The 24,875-nt window shown below is 38.3% G+C and overlaps 1 protein-coding gene across 1 annotated transcript in view; it reads left to right on the forward strand.

Annotated features, from left to right (window-relative positions):
- ST7L (suppression of tumorigenicity 7 like) overlaps nt 1–23,310 on the forward strand; it is a 27,965-nt gene extending 4,655 nt beyond the window's left edge. The window contains exons 2-16 of the mRNA XM_009272888.1: nt 842–924; nt 2,510–2,669; nt 3,223–3,277; nt 3,880–3,995; nt 5,619–5,697; nt 6,665–6,819; nt 7,367–7,464; nt 8,093–8,207; nt 10,025–10,097; nt 10,758–10,860; nt 14,109–14,259; nt 14,408–14,500; nt 17,359–17,498; nt 22,459–22,538; nt 22,782–23,310. Coding sequence (XP_009271163.1) covers nt 842–924; nt 2,510–2,669; nt 3,223–3,277; nt 3,880–3,995; nt 5,619–5,697; nt 6,665–6,819; nt 7,367–7,464; nt 8,093–8,207; nt 10,025–10,097; nt 10,758–10,860; nt 14,109–14,259; nt 14,408–14,500; nt 17,359–17,498; nt 22,459–22,512 — 1,475 coding nt within the window. The 3' untranslated portion in view covers nt 22,513–22,538; nt 22,782–23,310. The remainder of the gene's footprint in view (nt 1–841; nt 925–2,509; nt 2,670–3,222; nt 3,278–3,879; nt 3,996–5,618; nt 5,698–6,664; nt 6,820–7,366; nt 7,465–8,092; nt 8,208–10,024; nt 10,098–10,757; nt 10,861–14,108; nt 14,260–14,407; nt 14,501–17,358; nt 17,499–22,458; nt 22,539–22,781) is intronic.
- Nucleotides 23,311–24,875: the final 1,565 nt, after the last annotated feature.

Raw genomic sequence — 24,875 nt, forward strand, 5'->3', positions numbered from 1 at the left:
GGGGCCGCGCCAGCCCCGTAGCGGCACCGGCGCAGCTGGAAGCATCCGAGGCGGCCCTCGTGGTGCTGCCCGAGTGCTCCCCGCTGCTGCCCGGCCGGTGCCCCGGGGGGGTGTGCCAGCCCTGCCCCGGCTGCGTCCCCAGCCCACACCCTGTCACTTCGCGTCTGGTTGGGTGTCACCGCAGACACCTGCTCCCCGCCCGGGGGTGTCTTGTCAGGCTGGAGGCCTGAATTCGGGGTGAGCCTGCGGCAGTCGAGTTTGCCGTCACCCCCAGGCCGGGCTGGCACTCCAGCCGGGGTGCCCTTTGCTGCCAGCATCCCTCCCGTGCTCCCTCCCGGCCCGGGCTGGTGGCAGGTGACAAAGCTGATGTGCAGTTTGGATCAAAACCATGGTCAGAATCGCACCAGAAAACTGCATTCCCTGCCTTGTGCTGTAAATACCAGGAAGGAGAGGTCTGTGGAGAATGTATGTTCTTAACACTGAATATAAACTTCCATCAAAACAGTACGTTTCTGTTTTAGATTAAAATGAAATAATACATTAAATTTGCTTGTTGGTGTCCACCAGCCATGAGGTGGTTGTAACCGTAGGCTGCTTTGTCTAAGAACTTACACTGAATTTTTTAGATTGGTGATATAACCTAATTCACTGTCACAGGTGGTTACAAACAGAAAATAATATATGGAAAGGATTCTCTAACAAAGTATCGTTATCTGTAAAGTTACTAGGGCTATGTTGTATTACATATTTGTGTAATATTTCATTCGGCACTGTTTAACAGAAAGCTATTTGTGTTTTTAGGTTCTGCTTGTTAAGTGTTTGTTTTTGTTTCTCTTAACAGTGACTGTGTTCTTAAGCACTTTGACTCCAAAATTCTATTTTGCCCTTACAGTGACTTCGTCTTTTATATCTGGACTGATATTTGTAAGTAGTCCACTTTTATTTTTTTAAACAACGTTAGCACCTCTAGGACGCCTTCATTTGGGGTAAATGTAATCAGCTTTTTTTTGATCGGACTCAGACTCTAGAGGGTGCCTTTGTACTACGAAGGAACTTGTTATTTAGTAGCTTTTCTGATGTATTGTACATACTCTTTTGCTATGTGTGTTGTATGTTGGGGTGAGTCTAAGGAAAATAACTTGTACCTGTTTTAGAAACTCAGGCTTGTTTTAAGGAGGTGCGTGTCCATATGTATCCATACGTGTGTATGTACATAGATACATAAAAAATGCAAAATACACATGCAAACCCTGCAGACCTCTCTGTGTAAAGAAAACAGAGATTTTTGTCTCTCTTAAACTAGGTAGTTAAGAGTTTAGCTTCCCACAGTTATTTTTGGGGGGCTTTTGTGTGTGTGTCATCATGTAACTATCTTAATGACTTTGGTGTGAAAATGAGCCAATAATTCAGTTCATCTTCACATGACAGTGTGCACAGATGTGGCTGACTTTGCACGAAATGAATGGGGCACACTTGCCTGGTCAGTTCTGCTAGCACAGCTGTTTCTGCAGCGATGATCATCTGATGCTGATGCAGGCTGTGGTACTATATACAAATCTTTTGGGTTAATCTTTATTTTCAATATTAAAAGCTAAAGAAAATATCTCTTCTCATCAATTAAACCTACTTAGCAGAATGTACAAAATCTATTTCATAACTGATTTTTTGTAGCCAATATTTAAAAAAAAAAGTGTCTTATTTATGTGGTAGAAACAACTTGTTTGCTGTAAGTAATGTTGTTTGGGTTTTGATTGAAGGATTTGAGGAAAGTCATATAAGGAGATGGATTCTGCTTGCGATAGGTCTTTTACGTAGGTTTGCTCTTAAGAGAAAAAAGTGGTTATTGATCAGCCACTATTTATAGTAATGCTTCTTAACAAAGAATGCAGTTTGTCTAAACGTCAGGTCTTTCTGCATGCTAATGAAAATACTCAGATAAGTTGGTCCAGGGCTGACAGTATGGTATAGCGCTTGATGACTGTGACATGCAGGTATTTTTAATAGCTTCAAAGAGAGAGATGGTAATATTTCTGACCCAAAGTTTCTGGTAAGTGAACTTGATTGCTGTTAATTCAGCCTTTCCTCTTTGGACTTTTCTGAATGGCAGAACGTGTCAGTTTAACTGTCCATTTTGTGCTTTATTCTTTTAGATTATTTTTGTGAAATGAAAAAACTATACCTGTCTTGAGGTTCTTGCCTCTGTGCACGGTTTTCCTATACAGGCACTTTCTGAAAGGGTTTAGAAGTTATCCTAATGACTTGGGGAGGGAGGAACATATGTTTGACTAAAATTTTACTGTTTTTTTCAGTCTCTTTCATGTTATGTGGGTGATCCTGCATGACAAGACAGGCCAAAACAGATAATTAGTGTTAATTTGTATGTAGATGAGTTCCAGCTATAGTAATTTGCAAGGGGATGTACTAGCTGTGAACAATTGGCTCTTCATCTCTGATGTTTATGTTAGGTGTTGCCTAAGGAAATTTCTGGTGCTTTTTTCTCCTGTGACAGGTGTTTGAGTGGTGGCATTTCCGAAAATACGGCACATCTTTCATTGAGCAGGTTTCTGTGAGTCATTTGAGGCCCCTCATCGGTGGCGTAGAAAACAGCCCTCCAGCACCAGCAGCGTTCTCGGCTGGAGAGAATGAGACAAGCAGGCAGAACATGCCAGGTGATTGTTTATGTGTCCCAGCAGTTTTCCTTAAGCTTCAAGGCAGTTGGTTCACATGAACTGGCTTTTAAGTGGCTTTGACTGCATTAGAGCTTGTAAGAACTGGAGAAAGGCCTACATCTTACAATGTGTTTTATTAATAATGGTAGAAATAAACTAAATAATAATGCATCTTTGACCTAAAACATTCATTATTAAAAATATGATTTAGAAAATATATTACACATTTAGCTAAAACTGTTTCAGTAACATTTTTACTGAACATATTTACTATTCTGAATATGTGCAAGATAAACATTGCATGAGTGTAAATGTCAGTGTTTAATCTCTCCACCATGTGCTTTTGTACCCCAGCAATGTTCAGGAGCAAAAATATTTATGGGATAGCAGAAGTTTAGGGAGAAGGAGGTCGTATGATCATGCTCAGGTTGTATAACAATAAAATTAAAGCAGCTTTTGAAAGTGAAACTGCATTTGCATTACTGCATTTTAAAGTTAGGGTAGTATTTCCTTTGCTCTTAATTCCAAAAGGACTTTTTTTTTTCCCCCCCAGAGTGCAAAGTGTGGCGAAATCCTCTCAATCTTTTCAGAGGGGCAGAGTATAGCAGGTATTAATTATCTTACTTTCCCTTGCATATTTTTAAAATTAATCGGGGGCATACACATGACTTCTTCACAGAGCTTGCACTAGTAATATCAGGAGACAGCTGAGACCTGCAAGATTATAGGGGTGATTAATGCCAGTTCTGTGTTTAAAAGGCACCTATCCAAGCTTTGGCAGTTTCAATGTTAAGAACGCAAATACTGCTATAACATCATCAGATTTTTTGAGAGTAAAGTAGGAGAAAAACTTTATTCAGAGGTTGAGACAGTGATTCTGAATCTAAATTCTCTTTTACTGAACTGATATGGCTGTATTGTAAGTCTCTTTGTGTTATTTCATAGGAAAAGCTGCTTCCTAGGAAGCTAGTTCCCAAGTTGTTTAGAACTTTAGGATCAAAAAGACTTCCCCCCCCCGCAGGAAGCCTTCTGGCAACCTGTACAGATGATGGAGCAGTAGTACTTGAAAACTCCTGGTTAGTAGCTCCAGACTTTTATTAATAAAATGTTTTTGCACTAGCTTCAGTTGTTAGGCACATCAGATATCCCCCTTGGTATCAGCATTACTATTTACTAGGAGTGCCTCTTACTGAAATTTCTCCCATTAAAGATACATGTGGGTGACTGGGAAGGAGCCTCTTACATACTACGACATGAATTTGTCTGCTCAAGATCATCAGAACTTTTTCACGTGTGATACAGATGCCCTTCGGCCTTCAGATACAGGTACCAGTGTCGTATGCATAAGGTATATAACTGTTGGAGAGTGTAAAGTGGGTATTTTTACTACACTTCAAGGTAGCGCAAGCTATCGTGTCAGATATTTTGTGAAATGATAGCCGTTCTCAACTACTAAGGAGGTTTAATAGATGTATTTAGTGAAAAGATGTTTTTTTTACCTTGTGCTTTCCCTACTGACTTCAATGCTGTCAGGATCCTGACATATTTTAAAATCTCACACTTCTCAAATAATTAACAACACAATATTGAAAACCTGGATTGTATTCTCAACAGCCAAAGATCTGGTCTCATTTAAACCTTAGTAATGAACAGTGCAGTCTCCAGAATTTTTTCATTGTGTTCTATATGTTCAGTGCAGAAAATGTTCTCTACCTGGTTATTGTCAGATTGGGTGCGAACTATTGTCAATTTATCAAGTTCCGGAAGTGTTACTTGTCAGCTGGCTGTGACACGCTTGATATGAACGATGTGTTTTTGTTTCACAAATGGAGTGTATTGTCTCGCTTACTAAGCCAAGACTAATATTTTGTTTCCAAAAGAAAACTCAAACATTTTTCCACCTTATTCTTGCTGGACAGCAGAAGGTTTTGTTCCAAAAGAAACATGTATAGATTCTTCAGTTTTCTTATCGTACTTGAGATAGGCCAGATATGTAACTCCATGAACGTAAGGTTTTGGAGTTCTTTCAGAACTGTTATTTAGTGTGAAAGCTGTTAGTTCTGCATAGAAAATGGTAGCTCCAAGTATGTTGTTTTTCTTTTGCTAGAAGTTGGTTTTCAGTTTGGGATTTCCATTTTTCCCTAATGGAAGCATAGTGGGGAAAGGGTTTAGAGTCATTGCATTGAACTTCTGTTTGCTCCTTATCTGACCATAATTTTGAATTCAAGTTGTAATTCAAACGACCCTTTTGAATAGATAGATTTCACCCTTTTTAATTGTTTCCTGGAACTCTTTCTAATAAGGTGATAAATTATTATAGTATATCTTGAATTGGCTTTGCCATGCTATGCCATTCAAATGTGCTTTGTAAATTTTAAAAAAATTTCTTTAACCCTTTATGATTTGCTAGTTGTCTAAACACTTAAGTATGAATCTATACCTGTGCAAAAGACAGCTTACTCTATCACTGTTTTCTTTGAAGTTCTGTTTGAAAGCTTAAATTAAAATTCTTTGCAGGTCCGTGCAAGAGCCTGTGTTTAACAATTGCTCCTGCCAAGCTTTCAACAAGTCTTGGGAAATGTTTCCAAAAATCTGTAGCAATTTAGAAATTGTACATCTGCCTGGTTATGTAAGCTATCTTTGCTTCTCAGTGTAGGAGTTCTTAAATGGTCAGTGAATAATCTTCCTGGTGGTGTTGGTTTCTTAAATTAAATTCGGGGCGTAATGAGAAGTTGCAAGATTCTGCTGCTTGTGGTAGAAACTCATGCTGGAATTAAAACACTTGTTTACTCTTCCCTCTAACAATTATATAGCAAACAGGAATTTGCAAAATGGACGTGAATGTTAATGTAGAGCTGAGGCATAAGTAGCCAGCGTTGCCTCCATTGGCTCCCAGGTGTTTCGCCAGTGTCTCTGTCCCTCACCAGCCTTTCAATGTTTTTGCAACAGTTATGCAGAAAGCATGGCGAGAGAGAAACCCTCAAGCCCGGATTAAAGCAGCATATCAAGCTTTAGAGTTGAACAATGAGTAAGTTTAGAGTATAAGTTCAATCTCTGTCCCACCAGCCTTTCAATGTTTTTGCAACAGTTATGCAGAAAGCATGGCGAGAGAGAAACCCTCAAGCCCGGATTAAAGCAGCATATCAAGCTTTAGAGTTGAACAATGAGTAAGTTTAGAGTATAAGTTCAATTGCTGTATTTCTAGTGTGAAAGATTAAGCGGCGTGATACTGAGCACACTATCAGTTTCTTGTTCTGATAATTTACTTTTAGCAAAGTTCTGAATAGCTTAAGGGGGACTTCTGTGACTATGAGAATTGCGCATGGGGCTGTCTGTTGCACTGAAGTATTGAACTGTTCTATAAAAAAATAGCTTTTGTTCTCCCGTTTTCTTGGGAAAGATTTTTTTTTTTAAATCTTTGTATCAGTAGCAATAGCAAATGAGAAATCCTATTCAGATGTGGAACAGTCTAAATTGAATGTGAGATCGTATGTGTTTCAGAGATGGCATTGTGGTAATACTGTATTTGGAGTTCACAGGTGCCACTCCTGTAAGGGATTTAAAAATACTCTTATAACACAAACCAAAGAATTTCACGTACTTCTGTGATCCGTTTTGTTATGTAGTCTCATTGGTTTTGTGTAAAATGCCTACCTCCTGGTTTTAAAAAAGCAAACCAAACCAAACACAAAAAAACCTCTCCAGACAATTACCAGAGCATTTTTAATATTTCAAGGAAAATAATTTGTCTTGCTGTTACAATTCTTTCTCCTGTTCTTTCTCCAAATGTGTGTTTTTTCTGTAAAATAGAAAAGGTTTCTGTTTTCCTGACACTCACCATTTGAACTCAAGTCAATATTTTGGTACTTTAATATTGTCAATGCTTAGATATTAAATGTAAGTGAAAACTGCCCATTTCTAATGCTTTTAACACTTACTCAAAAAATACTAAACTTTGTCCCTCAGAATAATTAGTGGGTTTTTCCTTAATACAGTTGTGCCACTGCATATGTCCTCCTGGCTGAGGAAGAAGCAACAACTATTGTAGATGCTGAGAAGTATTTCAAGCAGGCTCTGAAAGCAGGAGAAATGATTTACAGAAAGTCTCAGAACTGCCATTCCCAAAGTCCCCAGCATGAAGCACAGCTGCGTAAGCACTTTTGAATCACATAAACTCTTGGTTTTGTATGAGCAGAAATGTAAAACTAAAGTTACAATTAGTGATTCTAGTTTGATTCCCAGTTCAGTGAGGCAGTTCCTACTATTTTAGCTAAGCTTACGCATGGCGTGCTATGTGATATTTTGTAGTACCCAAATGAAACTCGGGAAGTGGCAGTTACGCTGTGTATTCATCGTGGGTTGTCTCGCTGAGGCTTGGGACGTTATTGTTCTGGAAAGTTGGATAAGTAGAGCAGACTAATGAAGCAATTAGTGTGTGTCAGTAGCACCTTCTTTTATTCCACCCAACATTTTGAAAAACAGCAGAATTTTTTTGTCATTTAACCTAGTTAAAAGTTACTGGCATTTGTCTAGATGGGCCTTGGTTGGGACAGCAGTAGTAATTATTTTATGCCTTTACATATGGTTAGGAAAAAGGTTGTGGGGTTTTTGGTGGTGGTTTTTTTTTTGAGAGAGAGGGAAGGAGACGTAAGGATTGAAACTGACAGACTAATTTTTTTTTTTGTCTTTGCAATCAGGAAGAGACACCAATGTATTGGTATATGTGAAAAGGAGACTAGCTATGTGTGCGAGAAAACTTGGAAGAATACGAGAAGCAGTAAAAATGATGAGAGATGTAAGTAAAAATAAAAAAAAAGTGACCAACTGTTGTTTTCAGTCACACTGTCCAAATTGATGGTTTAAAGTTCCTTTCTAGGCATCACAATGAATCTAACTGAATTATTTTCCTTTGAGGTTTGCACATCATGATTCATGGGGTTTTTTGAGAACAGTTTTTTTGGTTCCTACGTGTAGGTTTTAAATTTTTATATTATATAATGTCTCGTGTACTGTTCTGTTGTCCAGTTTGCTTCATGCTTGACTCGGCAACTAACTTGTCAAAATAGCCAACTTTAGACTTCATCATAATTTTTCTTTCACTTGCCCAAGGTGTATCGTAAGTTCTTTTTTCATAGAAAAATATTACTGACCAAACCAACTCACTGTGGGAGTTGTGCAAATTTGGGCTGAGAGCGTGTTGTATGAACCTCAGTATACTTATTTGCCAGTAGGTGAATATAGGGAAAAAAGTAGGGTAGAAATGATGTGATTCTTTTCATACTGCTTACACGCCAGTTTCTAACACTGTGAAAGAACAGAACATTGAAAAAGCTTAAATTATTGTACTGATTTCTATTAAGTATTTCAGGGATTCAAGTGCAATTCTGTATGTGCTTAATTTATTTCTCTTCACTGATTTGCAGTTGATGAAAGAGTTTCCACTTCTCAGCATGCTGAATATTCATGAAAACCTCCTGGAGGCACTACTGGAGTTACAGGCTTACGCAGACGTCCAGGCAGTTTTAGCGAAGTATGATGGTAAGTGATGCCTGTTGGGAAATATTGGTGTTTTCGTATAAGAGTATAGGTGAGGTGGGCAAGGTGTGCCTGTCCAAAAGCAGATGACTGCCCATGATCTCAGCTAGTTGACTAGATTCCTTTCATCGGGAACAAATAGGTGCTTTCAGAGTGCAAGTCAAGTTTTTTCTTTTGAATGATGAGGTCAAATTTAGGCAAGCTAAATTGCATAAAAATTGCTTTTTATGTTTTTAAGTTACTTCTGTAAAGAAATCTTGGAGCTCACTTTGCTTCAATTCAAGGATTTTTTTAATTTTTTAATTTTTTAATCTCTTCTACATCCCTAGTTATGCCTAAATTCATCAGCCTTTTTCAGTCAGCACATAGCCCCCTAAGTAGTTGATGTAAATAAGCTGGAAAAGGTAATTTTCCCTTCTGTCATCTTCTAGGCTTGGCCTCGTGATTCTGTAATACTGAGGTTGCTTGCCAGAGATTAGCAATGTGCAAGCATGCTGCTTGCCAGAGATTAGTGGTATGCAAGCTTTGGTCCATTAAATGGTGGTAGTTTGCTTTCACTTTCCATCTCAACTAATATGTTTCAGGTGTTGTGCAAGTCTAGGTAAAGGTTAATAAAATATACACTTACTTTCTTATTGTCCTCAGAGTTTTGCCACCTAGCTAATGCCCACATCATTAGTGTACAAAGTGCTGCTGTCAAAGCTGTCCCTTAAATCATCTTCAGAATGGAGGGACATAGAAGCAGTATTTTGTGGCAATCATTCCCTGCCCTTGAGAAGTCGGTATGTTCTTTCTTGTGTCTCTGTTCTTTATTGCTTCGGGGAATCGAAAGTATGATATTCTTGCCCAAATCCTGTGCCCCTTGTGTGTGGCCACCCTAGCAGCCTACTCCTGTTACTTGACTGTCCGTGTTCTTCTGTGTGGATTCTTATTAATTTAACAAAGCTATTTGTCTTTTCCTGGTGCTTCTTTATGTTAACATCAGGAATTGTGACACTTTCTTAGGAAAGGTTGCTGATTTTTTTCTAAGCCTCTGGAAAAATGAGTATGAGCGTCAAACTCTCTGTAACGCCCCTGTGTTTTGCTTGACACGACAGCCAGACTTCTAGTAAGTGATGGACAAGCCCAGGATGGGATTTACAAAAAAAGCAAGAGCCATCTGACTATACACAACATGGTACTTGGGAATTAGACCTCAGACTTTGTCTGCTTTTAAAGTAAACTTGTACTGTGGAGTGCTAACCTTCTAATCTATAATTGTCAGCTCACACTTGGCCTCAGATATTCTACAAAACCTACAACTAATAGAATTTTTCCCCATGGAACTGGAAAAGAATGGAAATTGCATTTTCATTAAAGTTTGTCTACCTGTCTGTAATGTAATTTTTTTGGTCAGCTTCTAGTCAGTCTCTCTTTCAGTATTATGTAAAACTTTGTTAATGTACAGTTGCAAAATCAGGTAAAGATTAGAAAGTTATTTTAAACCTTCATGGGTTAATACAGGAAAAGTACACTATTCTTAAGTGTATATTTCTACATGCATTTCTCTTTGAATCCAGTTTCGGTGTCTTGGTATGTTTAGAAGAAAAAAATCAGTCTTTACTCAGAGTAAAAACTCTGAGTTTTTAATCTGAGACTGACTGGTGACTAGAAAGAAATTCTGGTGCAAAGAAATGCAAAGTTTCTAATCATAGCTGAAATGTTCCAGATGTTACATTCATTGTCTGCCCAAGTAAAAATCTTTAAGCTCAAAGGATGCAGGTTTAAAATGTTTGTATTGCTTTAGAATCTTACAGCTTAATTATTTTATTTTATCATAGATATCAGTCTTCCAAAATCAGCAGCAATATGTTACACAGCAGCCCTGTTAAAAGCCAGAGCTGTTTCAGAAAGGTAAGCAAGCACATTTGTGAAAACAGTGGTTTGTTGCTTATCTTGGTTATGCGGTAAAATATGAACTAAAAAGGTCTAAATCCAATATGTAGCAGTTACATTTCTAAGAGCAAGTTAAGTGTATTTATATATACATATATATGTGTGTGTGTAGTTAAATGTAATTTAAAGTTTGTTTCAAGCATCTATAAAGTTAATACAGGTGAAGATGTTTTTCAAGAGCCCATGTACGCACATGTGCTTTTGTATAAATTTTGTTTTCAGTGTTGTGCTTGTGATGTTCAGCAGTTCTTTGTTTTGTGGATTGCGTGTAGAATATTTGTGGTAGTTCATGTTGGCATTTCACTTTCGTTCTGGTCTATTTTCAGAGCTGATTCTAGCTTTACCTCTGAGTAGGTGATGTTGTAACAATCTAGGAAAGACTGGGCACTCAATTACCTTACGTGATTGCCATGAAGTTTCAAAAAGTTAAACATAACTGTCATATTGGCATGGATGACAGTCAAGATACCTAAATTAACATGAGCATTTGTCTCCTAGAAGGGTTTGTTTATCTTGATAAATCAGTCAATTTTTAATGAACTCCAAGCTTACAATGCAAATAAACACCTGGTTAGCATTTATTATTTACTTTTGCTCAGCATGGGTTTTTCCCTTCAGGTTCTCCCCAGAAACTGCCTCCAAAAGAGGGCTCAGTACAGCAGAGATTAATGCTGTGGAAGCAATTCACAGAGCTGTGGAATTTAACCCTCATGTTCCAAAGGTAAGAGTATTTTATTTCCTATTGGACCACTTTTTATTGTCTTCTGAAAGAAGTCATGTGATGTTATCATCTTGTTATTTGCGCCTTTCTAGCCCCGTGTTTTGTTGAAGGTGGTTGTAACTCCAGCCATTGAGTTGTTAAACACACTAGTATTTGTATTAGAAATGTTTGGTGGCCAGAATTAGTTGTTTGCAATAGGTGATGTTTAAACTGTTTTTTTTTTTTACAAAAAATTTAAACTCAAAATTTTCTAACTCATTGGAAAATCCAGTAATGTATTAATGAAGGCCCTTTGTTGGGTAAGGGTAAGCATTAATAAATATAAATTTAGATATTTAAAATCCCTGAAGCCAAATTAAGTTCTCCAAACAATAACCACTCATAGTATTTAAAAATACTTTTTTCTTCTGTGCTTCCAAGCATGGCTCCAGAACTCAGGTTATTGAAAGATCTACAGTCACTTATTTTCTTCATCCACGTATAAACAAGATTAAATTACAGCCTGTAGCAATACCGACTCTTAATGTCTAGCATTACTTGAAGTGGCCAAGATATGAATTCCACTGAGCATTGCGTGAAAATAAAATCTTATGTTGCTTTTTACTGTACTAGTATTGTGATGCATTTAGTTTGAAACCTTGAATGCAGAAGGTTGGCTTAGTCTTGGACCTAATCCTCTGCAAATGATCATGGAGTCCGAGTGACTATTGCTGTGAAGGCTCGAATTATCCAGCCGCTCTATTCTGTCTGCCTGTCCAATCTAATAGAATGTGCACTGAGAAAGCTAATTGCTGGGAGAAATTGCTGCTTGTTTGCATGACTGATCAAGAGCGTAGCAAGTTCATTTCAGACAGTCTCAGACAGATTTTTCTTTAGCCTCTGCCTTTAGGGGAAGAAGATTATAACGCATTATCATTATCTAAAAGTTCTTTTATTTTGTATGTCCTTCAGTTGTTTCAGGAGCCTCGTGTACCTTTTTAAAGAAGTTAGATATCATTTCAAACAGGCTGTTTGCAAAATATGTTCCATAGTTCTACAGACAATCATGGAAACTGATTCCAGGTTTCAGTTTTTTTATCATATTGATAAAATATCAATATGATTTATCAATATTATAAACTGATGCCAGGTTTTTGATCTTCTAATTGTATACCTATCCAGTTGTCTCCTGATGCCAGGTGTTTGATCTTCTCTTCTAATTGTATACCTATCCAGTTGTCTTAATGATTTTTTATTTTTAATTACAATACTGCTTTGAAACACCAATTTATTAGGTGGCAGGGCAGAATTTTATTGGTGCTGGCTATCTAGAGCTCTGAAATGCTCATAGTTAAAGCAAACAAATGACCAAGGGCACAAACAAGTGAAGTAACTTGCCCAATGGGTTACAGTGGACTAGTGGGGAAGAAAATCTGTTTTTTGAATTTGCAGTCTGTTCTGTCCCATGGACTAGAAATAAATTAGTATTTAAAGTAGAAATCCGTTTGTTCTCGCATCTGATGAAAATGGTTGTCTTTGCACATAACATCATTTTGCATAAGGAAAATAAAATAATGTTTGTTTCTCTTTGTTCTGAGTTATGCTTTTACAAGGATGGGTTTTGTTTGGAAAGTTAGGAAGGCATTTTACAGTGCTAGAAAACTGGTACTCTTAAGCGATTTCAAATAAGAGATCTGTAACTACGTTTTGGTAATGTATGAAACAATCTTCTCCAATCATCTTCTTACTATCTTACAAATTTTCATTGTGTAGAAAGACTTTCTTAAATCTGCAAAACCCAAGATATTTTCAGTACTGATACCTTGCCTCTCTTATGGTTAAACACGGTCATGAAAACCTACCAGACTGTGGAATTTTTCTGTTCATGTGGTAACATGGGCGCAGAGACAGCCAAAGCGTGGAGTTCAACATTGGCGTGTTGTGGCAATACTTGCAGCGGGGCTTCGTCATCACTACTGTGCTGATACTCCCTTGCTCTCTGCCCGGTTAGTACAATGGAAAAGTGGGCACTGCGGAGAGCATGAGGAGTCAGGTCAAGGGTCAGATATTTGAGACCATTTTCCCACAGCAGCCCTGTGTGAGTGATCCTTTACTGTGTTAAAAAAAAAAAAAATAAAAAAAAAAAAATTGAAGAGGATTAGAGGGGATTAGCAAGAATATTACCCTCTGGAGTGTAGGCCCAAGGCACTAAGAGAAGAACCTAGCCAGGCAGTAAATGTGCTTTATTTGGCTGGGGCACAACCCCTCCTGCATTCCTTCAAGAATCTGAATGGGAAAAGTTAAGTCCTCAAACTGGATTAGTAAATAATCTCATAGTTTGTGGCATCTGCTGAAATAAATCAGTGAGTCAGCTGCATTCTTACACTTTGGGAGACAGTCAAAGGAATTGCCAGCTACATTGATCAAAGATGTGGATTAACTTTGGCTGTTATTGAATGAGACACTATATGCTAGGAGAGAACAACTCACAGGTAAATACTAGAGCTGAAACTGTCATTTCATTCTTGTAAAAATTACTCATCTGTTTTTAAAAGCTAAGTTCAAATGAATACCTGTCTTTTTTTTAATGTACCATCAGAAAACAAAATTGCATGTCCTGTGTTTCAAGGGAAAGGGAAAATGATTAATCCTTGTGTTCTTTGACCCTTCTGTGCATCAGATATTGTGCTGATGTAGGGAGAAGGCTGAAATTGAAAAAATATGAAATCAGACATACTTTGTGGTAGTCCAGCAAAACCACATTAAAACAAGATTTTCCTGGGTTTGGTTTATTATTCTTCTTTTGGTTACTATACTGACACTTTCTGGTTTGCTGCTTATACTTGAGAGTTAACAAGTACTTAGCCTCCTACATTGAAACTTTCAGCGATTAAATGATGAGCAAAGATACTGTTGGTTTGGGTTTTTTATTAGCTTAAACATGTAGCTTGTTGGTATTGTACTTGTGGTGTTACACTTTGTGTATTCCATGAGAATGTATTTTTATTTTGCCTTACTGAAGATGCATTTTTTTTTTCCTGATATTTTGTGTGTGAAAACCCCAATTCAAGAGTCTTATATACGGATGTGTGTTTTGCTGCTTTTTACTTCCCATGCGAGTGCAGGTTGTATGCACTGTTTCTTCAACAGGTAGAAGTCGGCCCCTGTGTGATACGCTCAGTTATGCCTCAAATTATTATTTACGTTTCACAATTAACGATTTTGGAATATTCCATGTAACCAAGTGTGCTTTCCGTTTTTACTTTCAGTATTTACTAGAAATGAAAAGTTTAGTGCTACCTCCAGAGCATATTCTGAAACGAGGGGACAGTGAGGCAGTAGCATATGCTTTTTTTCACCTCCAGCACTGGAAGAGGATAGAAGGGGCTCTAAATCTGCTACACTGTACATGGGAAGGCAGTAAGTATCTCTCCTTGTTTTACTTTTTTTCTGTACAGTAGACTAATCTCTCTGCCTTTATTCACCTCAAACACGATTGGTTCTCTTTGTGAGAAGCTGGTCGCTTGGTTTAGATTACAGATCTAATGCCACTCACTCTTTTTTTCAGCATTTAGGATGATCCCGTACCCATTAGAGAAAGGTCATCTTTTCTATCCCTATCCGAGTTGCACAGAAACAGCAGACAGAGAACTGTTGCCAAGTAAGTGGTTTCTAGGCAGTAATGATAATAAAACATAAGCTAAGGACATGTTCAGTTTGTGGTATTCTGTATTTACCTTACTGTGATTTTTTTAGTTTGAGCTTCCTGTGAAGGGGATTCAGCTATTTGTTGATGTCCCTCCCAAACGATCCTGAAGCACTTGACGTGTGTGTGGGGTAAATGTTAGCTTGATTCTGTAATAACTAAGTCCTTCAAAGATGAAGTCTGTGTGTGGTACGTTCAGACTAAGTTTGGCCAACTTTGAGAACGACAAAATGGACCAGTTCTTTAAATTACTTTTGAAAGAAGTCATGGATTTGACTACTGTTGTACAGGAGCCATTTCCTTTTAGCAAGGAATAAATGCATGGTTCCAGTCCTGCATTCAGGTATCTAGCAGAACCTGTCTGTGATCTTACAGAGAATCCTTGGTTAATCTATAGCTTCATAGAATATGTATTGCTTTCTGTCATTAATTCATTGGTATATATTTGTCTGCTGGACAGTATGCTTCCTGGAACTTTTTATCCATGTGGGTATTTTTATGGATTTATACTAACACTTGACAGTGAAAAGTAAGTCTTTTCCAGCTGCCCATTACTTCAAGATTACTTTATGCAATTAAGAGCCTACATGTTTTTTTCTTTAGGTAAGGCAAACAAACTAAATCATTAGGGCCCGTGCTCATCATATTTAGGAAAATAGGCCTTACCTAAAGAAAAAAACAAACTAAATCATTACGGCCCGTGCTCATCATATTTAGGAAAATAGCATTAATTTAGATTAGAATTGGACTGCTAATTGTACATGTTAATAGAATTCCTTTGGGGGTGAACTTCTACATCATGAAGAATGCAAGTCCCACGGGACTGGAAAGGGCTACTGCAAAAGCACCAGCAGACCCACTGAGACCACAGCTGTGGAAAGGAAAACTACACATACGTGTTTCTATTTAAAAGCCTGAAGTTATATTTAAAATGTGTAATTTAAATTTGCCCCCAGACTGCTTTAAATTACTCATTTCTCACTTATGCAGGATATTGCACAAGGAATTCCTTGGTTAGCGACTAACCCTAAATTGTAGACTTCCCAACTTAATTAAACACCAACACATGCAGATATTTCAACACGATCACTCACGCATTCCTGTTATGTTTTAAATATAAAACTACCCATAAATAAAATCATCTTAACACTTTTATTGCAGTACTTCCTTGAGAAATCTTGACAATTTTTTAAAATTTATCTATTTAAAATAATGTTGACCAAATTAATGATTCAAAAATCCTCTGTTGGTCTGACTTATAACAATTCTCAAATGGCTGAGAATATAGAATTATCTTTAGTTGTCCTTACGTATTTTGGATTTGATTTTAATTTCCCAATGTAGGGAAAAACTGGTGCAAAAAGAATCCTTCCTATTTTTATTTTTTTTTTTACACTTTCCTAACTTATGTTGGGACCTTTACTAAATTATATTGCTCCATGTTTTAAAAGTCAGGTGAGTTTCTACATAGTATGAGAGCGTAACAGTGTTCCATAGTAGACAAGTGGTTTCTTTGGTTGCTCAGTAAAGAGGAGTGTGTTACTATCATACTGCATCATGGGCTAGCAGGGCTGGTTGCATGTTAAGAAGGTGAACTGATAATCTCTGGGATAACATTAAACATCTCTGATGGGTGTTAGACATGGAACTCAAATGTTCTACTTAGTTGCGCTCCGGAATCATATACTTAAAAGCAAAACAAACCCCAAGCACTTTGCCATTAATGAGTTGCAACAGCACAAGCCACTTCTGCTGGGCTTGCTCTTATAATGGTAGCTTTCATGTGCCAGCATTCAGAAACAGTAACTGGGAGGGTAAAGTGTCTTTTTCCCCCTCAGACTTCCCTTTAAAAATGAATACAATTGTATTTTCTTGTTTTACGAAAAGGCTTACTTAAATTTTGAGGCTTTTGTTAGATTTTAAAAACAGCTTGTCAAGAAGTGTGTAGCCCTTTCATAATTACTTATGTCTATAGAAACTATTTTTTTTTTCCTTCATTTAAAAACCCTTTAAAATCATTGGATGAAAGTCAGAGCTGCAGGTATTCAGGGCCAGTAAGTAATTGCAAATTCACCAAACAGGTCCTCAGCTAGTAACCAGTAGTAGTGTCTTGAGTGCTGAAAGCTCCATATGCCAGCCCTTAGCCTGTCTAATCACCTTCTTTTGGTTTTGTTACCATAGATTGGAAATTGCAAGGAGCTGCTATGTACAGAATTTATAACCTAGTCCTGGTACTGTTTTCTTTGAGGTCTACTCTGTCAGCTGCTCTGAAAAAAATTTACTGTAGCCTACCAACCAGAAATCTTTGAAAAATATTAAGGAGCTACCTTGCATGTATATATAACATGATGGTGGTTTTGTACTTGCTGAGCTGCTTCTAGGATGGGGAGAGGTGCTGTTCTCTTCAGGTAACAAGATTAATGCTTCAGAGGGTTGAAAACACCTGAATTGTTTAAATTGGTCTAGGTAATTTTGACAGCTTGTGAATTTTACAGTTCTTCCCTCTGTCCTGTTAAAAGAGTAGGTACCAAAAACTAAGCCTAATGAAATGCTTCAAAAATAAAGCGCATGCAAGTGAAAAAGAAGACTGGGGAGAGAAAGATGTAATGACTATTAATAATGAAGACAACCATTTAATGTAGGGGAAAAATTTTTGAGACTTTTAAGAACTGGGACCTAATGTGCTGCACAATAGCCTTGAGTCCACACTTATTCCTTCTGAAAGTCTAGAACTGAGTTACAAGACTGTGTAAATAATGCAGAAAACTGTCCTCGATTGTCAAATGTCAACATTCTTCATTTTTTTCTTTCAGCATTTCATGAAGTCTCCGTTTACCCACAGAAGGAACTTCCCTTTTTTATCCATTTCACAGCAGGCCTATGTTCATTTTCAGCAATGCTTGCCCTCCTCACGCACCAGTTCCCTGAGCTGATGGTCATTTTTGCTAAAGCTGTAAGTATTGTCTCTGTCATGGGGCTTATTGGGAGTTTCGAGGTCCATGGTGAAGTAGGCTGTAGTCAGTCTTATGCATGTGTGGCATGAATTATTTTATCTCCTTTTGTAAGAATCTAGTTAGTGACAAACACTTCTTGAAATTTGGGCAAAATGTCTATTTTGATGAGAAGGTGACCTGTTACTATAACATACCATGGCTTTAATTTGCACTCTTATGGTGAGAGAGCAGCATTTCAGCCCCAGAGAAATTTTGCCACAGAGCACTTTGAGTATGGATTTTATTCTCACAGAAGTGGGAGACTGCAGTGCGAGAGCCTCAAAAAAAAAAAAAAAAAAAATTGTTGACTGGAGATTTTGAGAAGTGAGTAAAAGGCAGGCTGGACTGCAGGAAAAACAGGTCTCTTGCTGAGCATTGGAAACTAGTAGCATGATGTGAATGGAACAGACGAGAACAGGGGTAAAGCAATTGTTAACTTCCAAGCCATGTTCAGAAGTTAGTTAGTTGCAACTTGCCTTTTGGGAACCAGACCAATGGTTTTATATCTCATCTGGTTCCAGTTACTAAATGGAGAACATGTTCAGTGACCACAGTTCTGTCATTTGAGTACCTGTTCAAGGATAGAAATTGTCAATCAGGCTTTTAGCTAGATACGTTTCTAATCTGTGCTGCTTTTAAATATATCTAAATATGTCTGCTGTTGAGCCATTTGTTCTTATGGGTGTCTTCTGTGCCCATCTCCTTTCTCCTTCTCTCTGCCCTGCTCTTCTTAGGGTTTCTTTTCCTTGCTTATCTGTTAATAATGCTTCTGGCTGTAACCTTGACATCTTTCCCTGGATGCTGAAAGCTGTGCTGTCTTTCTTTGACAGAGGGAGAAGCTGCATAGGCAGCTTCCCCTCCTCACTTTCAAACTAAGCCATGTGGTATATTTGGCCTTTATGGAACTATGGATCTCATGCAGTAGAGTGGAGTGGCAAATAAAGAGCTCTGAACTCTCAATGAATCATTTATTCTAGCTTTGCTAGTCAAAATAGAGGGTGAAAGGTGTTATGCTTTCTTGCTGTTTTAATGCAGCAGGTAATGGAGACCCGGGAGGTAAGCCTTTTTTCTTAAGAATACTTTGTTCCTAAAAGCGTTGGCTTTGCTAGCGATTCTAGTCTACAGCGTCCAAGTCATGCAGGTCTGAGAGTGGGGCCTCATTTCCACACAGTTCTGTTGATCTTTATGTTGGAAAATGTAGTTGGACATGCCAGTGACAAATTTCAGTGCTGCTCATAATTGGCTGGGTTCATAGTAACTAGGGTCTAACTATCTGCTTGATTAATTCTGTAAGGACTGCATTAGCAAAGTTGTATGATTTCCAAAGAGATACAAGGTCAAATGTTATGCTAACAAAGAATTGCTTGGTGAAGTCCTCTGCTGGGTTTCTTGAACCAAAAAAGACTTTGTACGAGTTAGTTGGCTTTGCATAATGGCATTTTGAATGTCAAGTGACATGTCCAAATGTGGGGGAAACACTCCCAGGGTTTGGTCACTTGGCAGTGTGTTTATTTCACTTATTTTCTATAGGAAAGGATGGATAGTGTCTATTCAGCTGAAAGGATGATCAAGAAGCATGCATATTGCCACATCATTCCACCAACCAAGTCACAGTGGTGGCAGGCACAGACAAAGGGTTTTTTGCCACTCACTGTGCTGGCTTAATACTGGCAAAAGTGGAAACTGTGTATTGAGATAAACAGACAAGAAGTGAATTCTGTATTAAACTCTTGAGATTGACAGCTGAGAAGGAAATACCATCTTCCAGTATTCTGCTATTTTAGATAGAATTAATGTTAACTCCCAATCATACTCTAATGACTAATATTCTTCCTTATTTTAATTATTAGATTATTGTACTCTTGATCCCATTCCTGATGTTTTCAGAAGCATTCAGAAAACTTGTAAGAAACAATGATATTCAATATCAAACTAACACTTCCAATTTTATTCATAGATTGCTTCAGTATTTTAACTATAGATAATGCTGTGATGGCTGCTAATGCTTTATAAAGCATTATCTCTTGTGTATAAAGCAATTATAAAGCAATCTCATAGATTGCTTCAGTATTTTAACTATAGATAATGCTGTGATGGCTGCTAACGCTTTATAAAGCATTATCTTTTGTGTTCTGGAGGTATGTGGCAGTAGCATCTAGTTGAATTTTCATACTGAAAATGGAAGCTTACCTTCTCTTTAATGACACCCGCCTCTCCACCCAAGGATACTGTAATAAAACAATTACTATTTGCTGTATCTAGTGTTATATCTGCAGGTAATTTCAGTGCTTTAAGCTTTCTAAATGAATTTTTTTTTCCTGTGTATTTCATTATTTCAAGTATTTTTTCATAATAACTGTGTTTTAACTTATTAAATATAGTAATTTGAGATAATAAAGTTCCAGATGGTAGATACCTGGAGTGCTTTGGCCTTAGTGAAAAAGCGATACAAAATATATTTCCAACAAATTGTTGAATTTCCAACAAATCTAGAACACAGTTCTAGGAATGACAATTGGAAAGTATTGTGTATATGGAATTTTTCACTATAAATCTCTAAGTGACTTAAATATGACTATTTAGATTACGTTTCAGTTGCTTCTTAATCAAACTGTTGTTTCCAGCAATTGAATCTACAGCGAAGTGCATGCCTCCAAAGGGTTTTAAGAAGTTGAATACCTTTCTATTGACTTGAAAAGTCAGAGTTTACATATTTTCATTTGTTAGTGCTTGAGTTTGTTTCCTCCATAATAAATCACAGGGTAAATCTTGGCAAATTGCTAAAAATATTCCAAGTGGCCAAAAATCACATTGAAGCATTTACTAGTTCCAATGTATACAGCATAATACACCATCAACAGAGACTTGAGCACTGGCACCGGCTGTGAGTCGGCTCCCTCTGGAATGGGAGGCAGTCCTGCCTCCACGCTCCCTGGCCATGGGACCAGGCGCCAGAGGGATTTTCGTTGTCTTGCACAGGTGGAAGGGTTTGCAGGCACTAGGGACTGGTGCTGGCAGAAGTGTTTAGCATTTACGGATCCAGTTAGAGCCAACTGTGGCTTGTTAGTTCTCTTGAACTCAGACTTTTTAATATTCTTTGACTAAGGAAAGATGTACCGTGTGAGTCAGTGCAGGTGAGGACAGTGGAATAGGCAGTGGTAGAGAGCTCCGTATGACCTGCAGTATGAGTGCAGTCGCTCTCAGTGGGTAAGAACTCAGCCTTGCTGTTGGTTTCAGCTAGATTTCTGATCTCTTGGAGAATCACTCTGTTCTTGATCATCAGAGACAGCTCTGTTTCTTAAGTAGCTGCTGTTCAGAATTTTCTCAATAAGCGACAGAAGGAAGGAGGTACGCAAAAGGGGTGACAATAACCTAGACAGTCACTGAGCAAGCTGAAAAATATTCTGTTACATAAAACAACTTCTGTTGAAACTGCAGACAAAAGGGTCTGATTATTTTTTCCATTCAGTATGAATTTTTATTTTTTAATAACTATATAGCTGGAGTACTGGGTAGCTATGTATCATCTTGCGAAAGTGATGTTGCGCAATTCCTTCTGTAGTATCTTATAAAGACATCGAGAAGTCTGCCTTCAAGAAAATTAGAGATGCAGAGTGACAGCAGGCACTGTAAATAGTCTTCTCAGAAGTTCCTGAAAGCAACCAGTGTGCTTACTTTCCGAGCAAATCAATCCCATTTTTTAAGTCCGAACCTTGTGCTACTGGAATACATGAGTATTAGTTAATATTAAAGTATTGAAAAAATATTGCAGCAGTGTTCTGCTAAATCCTACTGAAAACCACTTCCTTGTTCAGGGAATTGGACAAAATCCTAAGACAGTCCATGTTCCAAAGTGTTTTGATATGGATTGCTTGATATTTTCACAACAAAGAAAGAAGTCATGGGACTTAAATTGAAAATTGGCTAATTTTTATGATTGCAAGATTAGGAGAAAACATTTCTCATTCTGGTTGTTCTGTAGCTCCCCATTAGAGGATTCCTTGCCATTTTGCTGATAGCAGCCATCTAGAGACAGAAAATAGGACTAAACAGAGCTGCGTCTGGCAAGTCCTGCTTTCTGTGACACTCTGCTTTACTTTCTGAACAAATCCCCCTACCACTTTCCCCAAAGCTCATTAAGTGAGACTGGAGAATTAACTTTTTAGCCAGCTGCTGAACTTTTCATATTTATAAACACTTGAGTCTTTTGCTTATCTAAGAGAAAATGTGTATAGTTTGGAGATGTGCACTTCCCGGCCAATGTGTAATGAGTGGTTCTACACTTCATAGAAAAAAAGCCTGAAGTTTCCTGTCACAGCTGAGTGTCGATGCCAAGGGCAAAGGTTTCTTGCCTTGCTAATCTACATCTTAACTCATGCACTTAATGTGAAGGTGCCACACGCAAACAGGCAGGGAAGAAGCTAGCTGCAACGAAAAGCTCCTGCGCTGCTGTGAATGTTATGTTTTAAAAGCCTTTTTAATGTAATATTTGAGGTTATGATAGAAGCCAGGAGGGCCAAAGTAAAACCCTCAAAGTAAATGAGTCCTGTCATTGCTGCCTCATGAAAAGAGGGTTTGTATGAGGATAACACAAGTCCCAGCGGAATACTTGGGGGATGGGTTCAGAAGGTGCAGGGGAGTTTGCACCATTTGTTTTAGCCTAATCTTTATTTCTGGAACTGTTTAGATGGCATCTAGAATATGGATCCTGTCTGGAAGCATGGGCCAGTCTTGGTGGATGGTCTGTTCAGTTTTCACACGTTTGAGTCGATGACCTATAAATAATCCATGCCTGAATATCCAAGAAAATACGCTACCCTCCTCCCCAGTCTGTTCAACACTGAAGGCGCAGTGCTCAGAGCAGCTGGAAGAGTTGTAGCACAGAGAAACGCCGTCCTAACCCGTCCTGCTTCTGCCTAGGTGCTGCGGGTGCTGTGGCCTGTGAGTGCTCCCAGCGTTCTGGCCTCCAGCTGAGTGGACCACGCCGGGGGGCACGGGGGGTGAGTGGACAAGGCTGGAGCCATGGCTTCCAGGGTTTTTTTTTCCTTCTTTTGTGTGTCTTGACTAATATTTAATGATTACTACAAGCCTATTTCATGGCGTCAGCATTGAGGGGATCATAGCTCTGTTGCCTTGAGGGAAAGATACAGGGTGGTTTCTTGTTCATACCTTGAGCCTGTAAAAGGACGTTGGTTTTGAAACTGAGCTAATTTTTTGTTGTTGTTGTGTTCTGTTCCTTCTAGTGCTTTGGGACTCTTCACCCTTCGGCTTCATTATGGAAAACGTCGAGGTCTTCCTGCTGTCCAGTCTCTGGCATCAGTCAATTCCGGTGTGACTGGAGTGTGCTTTCCATGATGGTTAGAATTCATTGTTCTCACGAGCCTCACCCCCAGTGGTTAGCTGACCCCTAGATGTGGGGGGCAAGGAAGAAAGCTGTGCTATTCAAACTGGTATCTTTGACAGGCTTCCATGTCGGTAATGGTGCTTAACATAAGAATTTCTTCTTTGGCCTTAGTCTGTAATAATCTAAGAAAATAGTTTTTGTTGAGCAATACCTTATTGCTCTCTTAATCACTTGTACAACTGGAAGCTAATACTTCCTCTGTAAGGAAGGAGAGGACACAAACTGAGCAGATGTTTGGAGTATTGACACTTCCTTCTCAGCTGCAGATGCACCAGATAATTGGCTTGGATTTAATTTTATAAGCCTTTTTCAAAATATTTGTTAACAGCAAAGTATGGTTCTGCTTTCTTTATTAAAAGGTTGCTTCTTAACACATTGAATTTGTTGACTTCTTAAGCGTCTGTTTAATATAGATTATAGTATGCAAACAAAGATTTGTTTCTTCTGTATCCTGTAAGCTTGCATTACACAAGGAAATGGTAGTATAAACTCCTCTGTTTCATATTGTTACTTCTTTAGATTTAATTGTGCATCTTTTGTCTTTCAAACCGCTTTACCTTGAAGAACAGGATGGTTTCTGAAACTGCCAAAAGTGATTGTAATATCTGCACGGGAGTCTTTTTGGGAGACCTGAACTTTTCAAGTGTTACTCTAAAGTACTGTCGTTGTTGATATCAAGACTTGAAGAGAACTGAGATGTGGAGCACTCTTCGAAGGAATTGCTTCATATACGGACCAGCCACAAGGGTTTGTTTACGGCAAAGGTGAAAAGATGGCTGTGGCAGCCAAGTGGTTTGAGGTAATTGGTGTGACCTCCATTTCCACTCTCCCCCATTAGAGAAAATGTCTACTTTTTCACATTTGGGTCTGCTGCTCGGCATTGAGGAAGCAGGGTCATGTTAGCCAAGGCTTCTTAGAAGTGGAAATGATAGAAATAGCACAGGCTTGTGGATAAACGCTAATTCTGAGCACATGAAAAGTTGTCCGTCATCTTACATTTTACAGATAAACACATATACTTACCCATAATAACTAGGGAGATTTTACATGTTTAATCTTCACTGATCTTTGTGAAGGATTGATGTAATCCACAATGTTAATGGCTTCTTTCAAAGGTGGTGTAAATTATTCTAGTTTCTAAATCTTGGATGGAAGAAGTTTGCTGTAGCCTACTCTATTCTCTGAACTAATACCTAAATCAATCAATTACAGGTCAATTTGAATTGACCTGTAATCTATCTTGACGCAGAAGACTGAGAATGATTTTTTCTTTTTTTTTTTCTTTTCTAAATCCTTCTTTACCTTGTAAACAAAGCACTATGAAGTGGACAGTCACCTATGCATCTCATATAAGTGTAGCTTATTTGTAACTCTGGCTGAGAGGAAACACACGTGTTCAAGTAGAAATGCCATTGTTACTCTCCACTGTATATTTCTATTGACTGGGCTTTAATCCAAGTTAAATACTTGAATTCATTGAGGAGTCAAGAGGGGAGCCCTACAGAAAGGTACTACCAAATTTTTTTGAGTTGCCTAACTACTAGTAGGTAATTTTCTCAACTTTCTTTCCAGTTGAATGTATGCCATTGGGGCTGTTTCTCACTGTGGAATCATTGTGGTGATTAATAGATATGTTGTGTTCATGTAATTTCACTTCTTGGTCCGCAGGGGCCCGTAAGGTAACCAACCTAATGCTTTTTAAAGTTGAACATTTTCCAGCATTTGTGTGGGGTTATAAATGAAGCACTGCCTCCCATGTATCATCCCAAGAGCTGCTTTCTTTCACTGTCCTCCCCTGACATAACAGTAACAGAAAGGGGATGGGCTTATGCTGAAAGTATAGCTGGCAACAGGCTATGTAATGAAAATCTTCCTGTCTCTCTAGAAGTGCCAGTAATTCTTGAGGATGGAGGAGCTCTCTGTATGATTTCCT

Source organism: Aptenodytes forsteri, unplaced genomic scaffold (assembly GCF_000699145.1).
Source record: "Aptenodytes forsteri isolate BGI_AS27 unplaced genomic scaffold, ASM69914v1 Scaffold142, whole genome shotgun sequence".
Lineage (NCBI taxonomy): Eukaryota > Metazoa > Chordata > Aves > Sphenisciformes > Spheniscidae > Aptenodytes > Aptenodytes forsteri.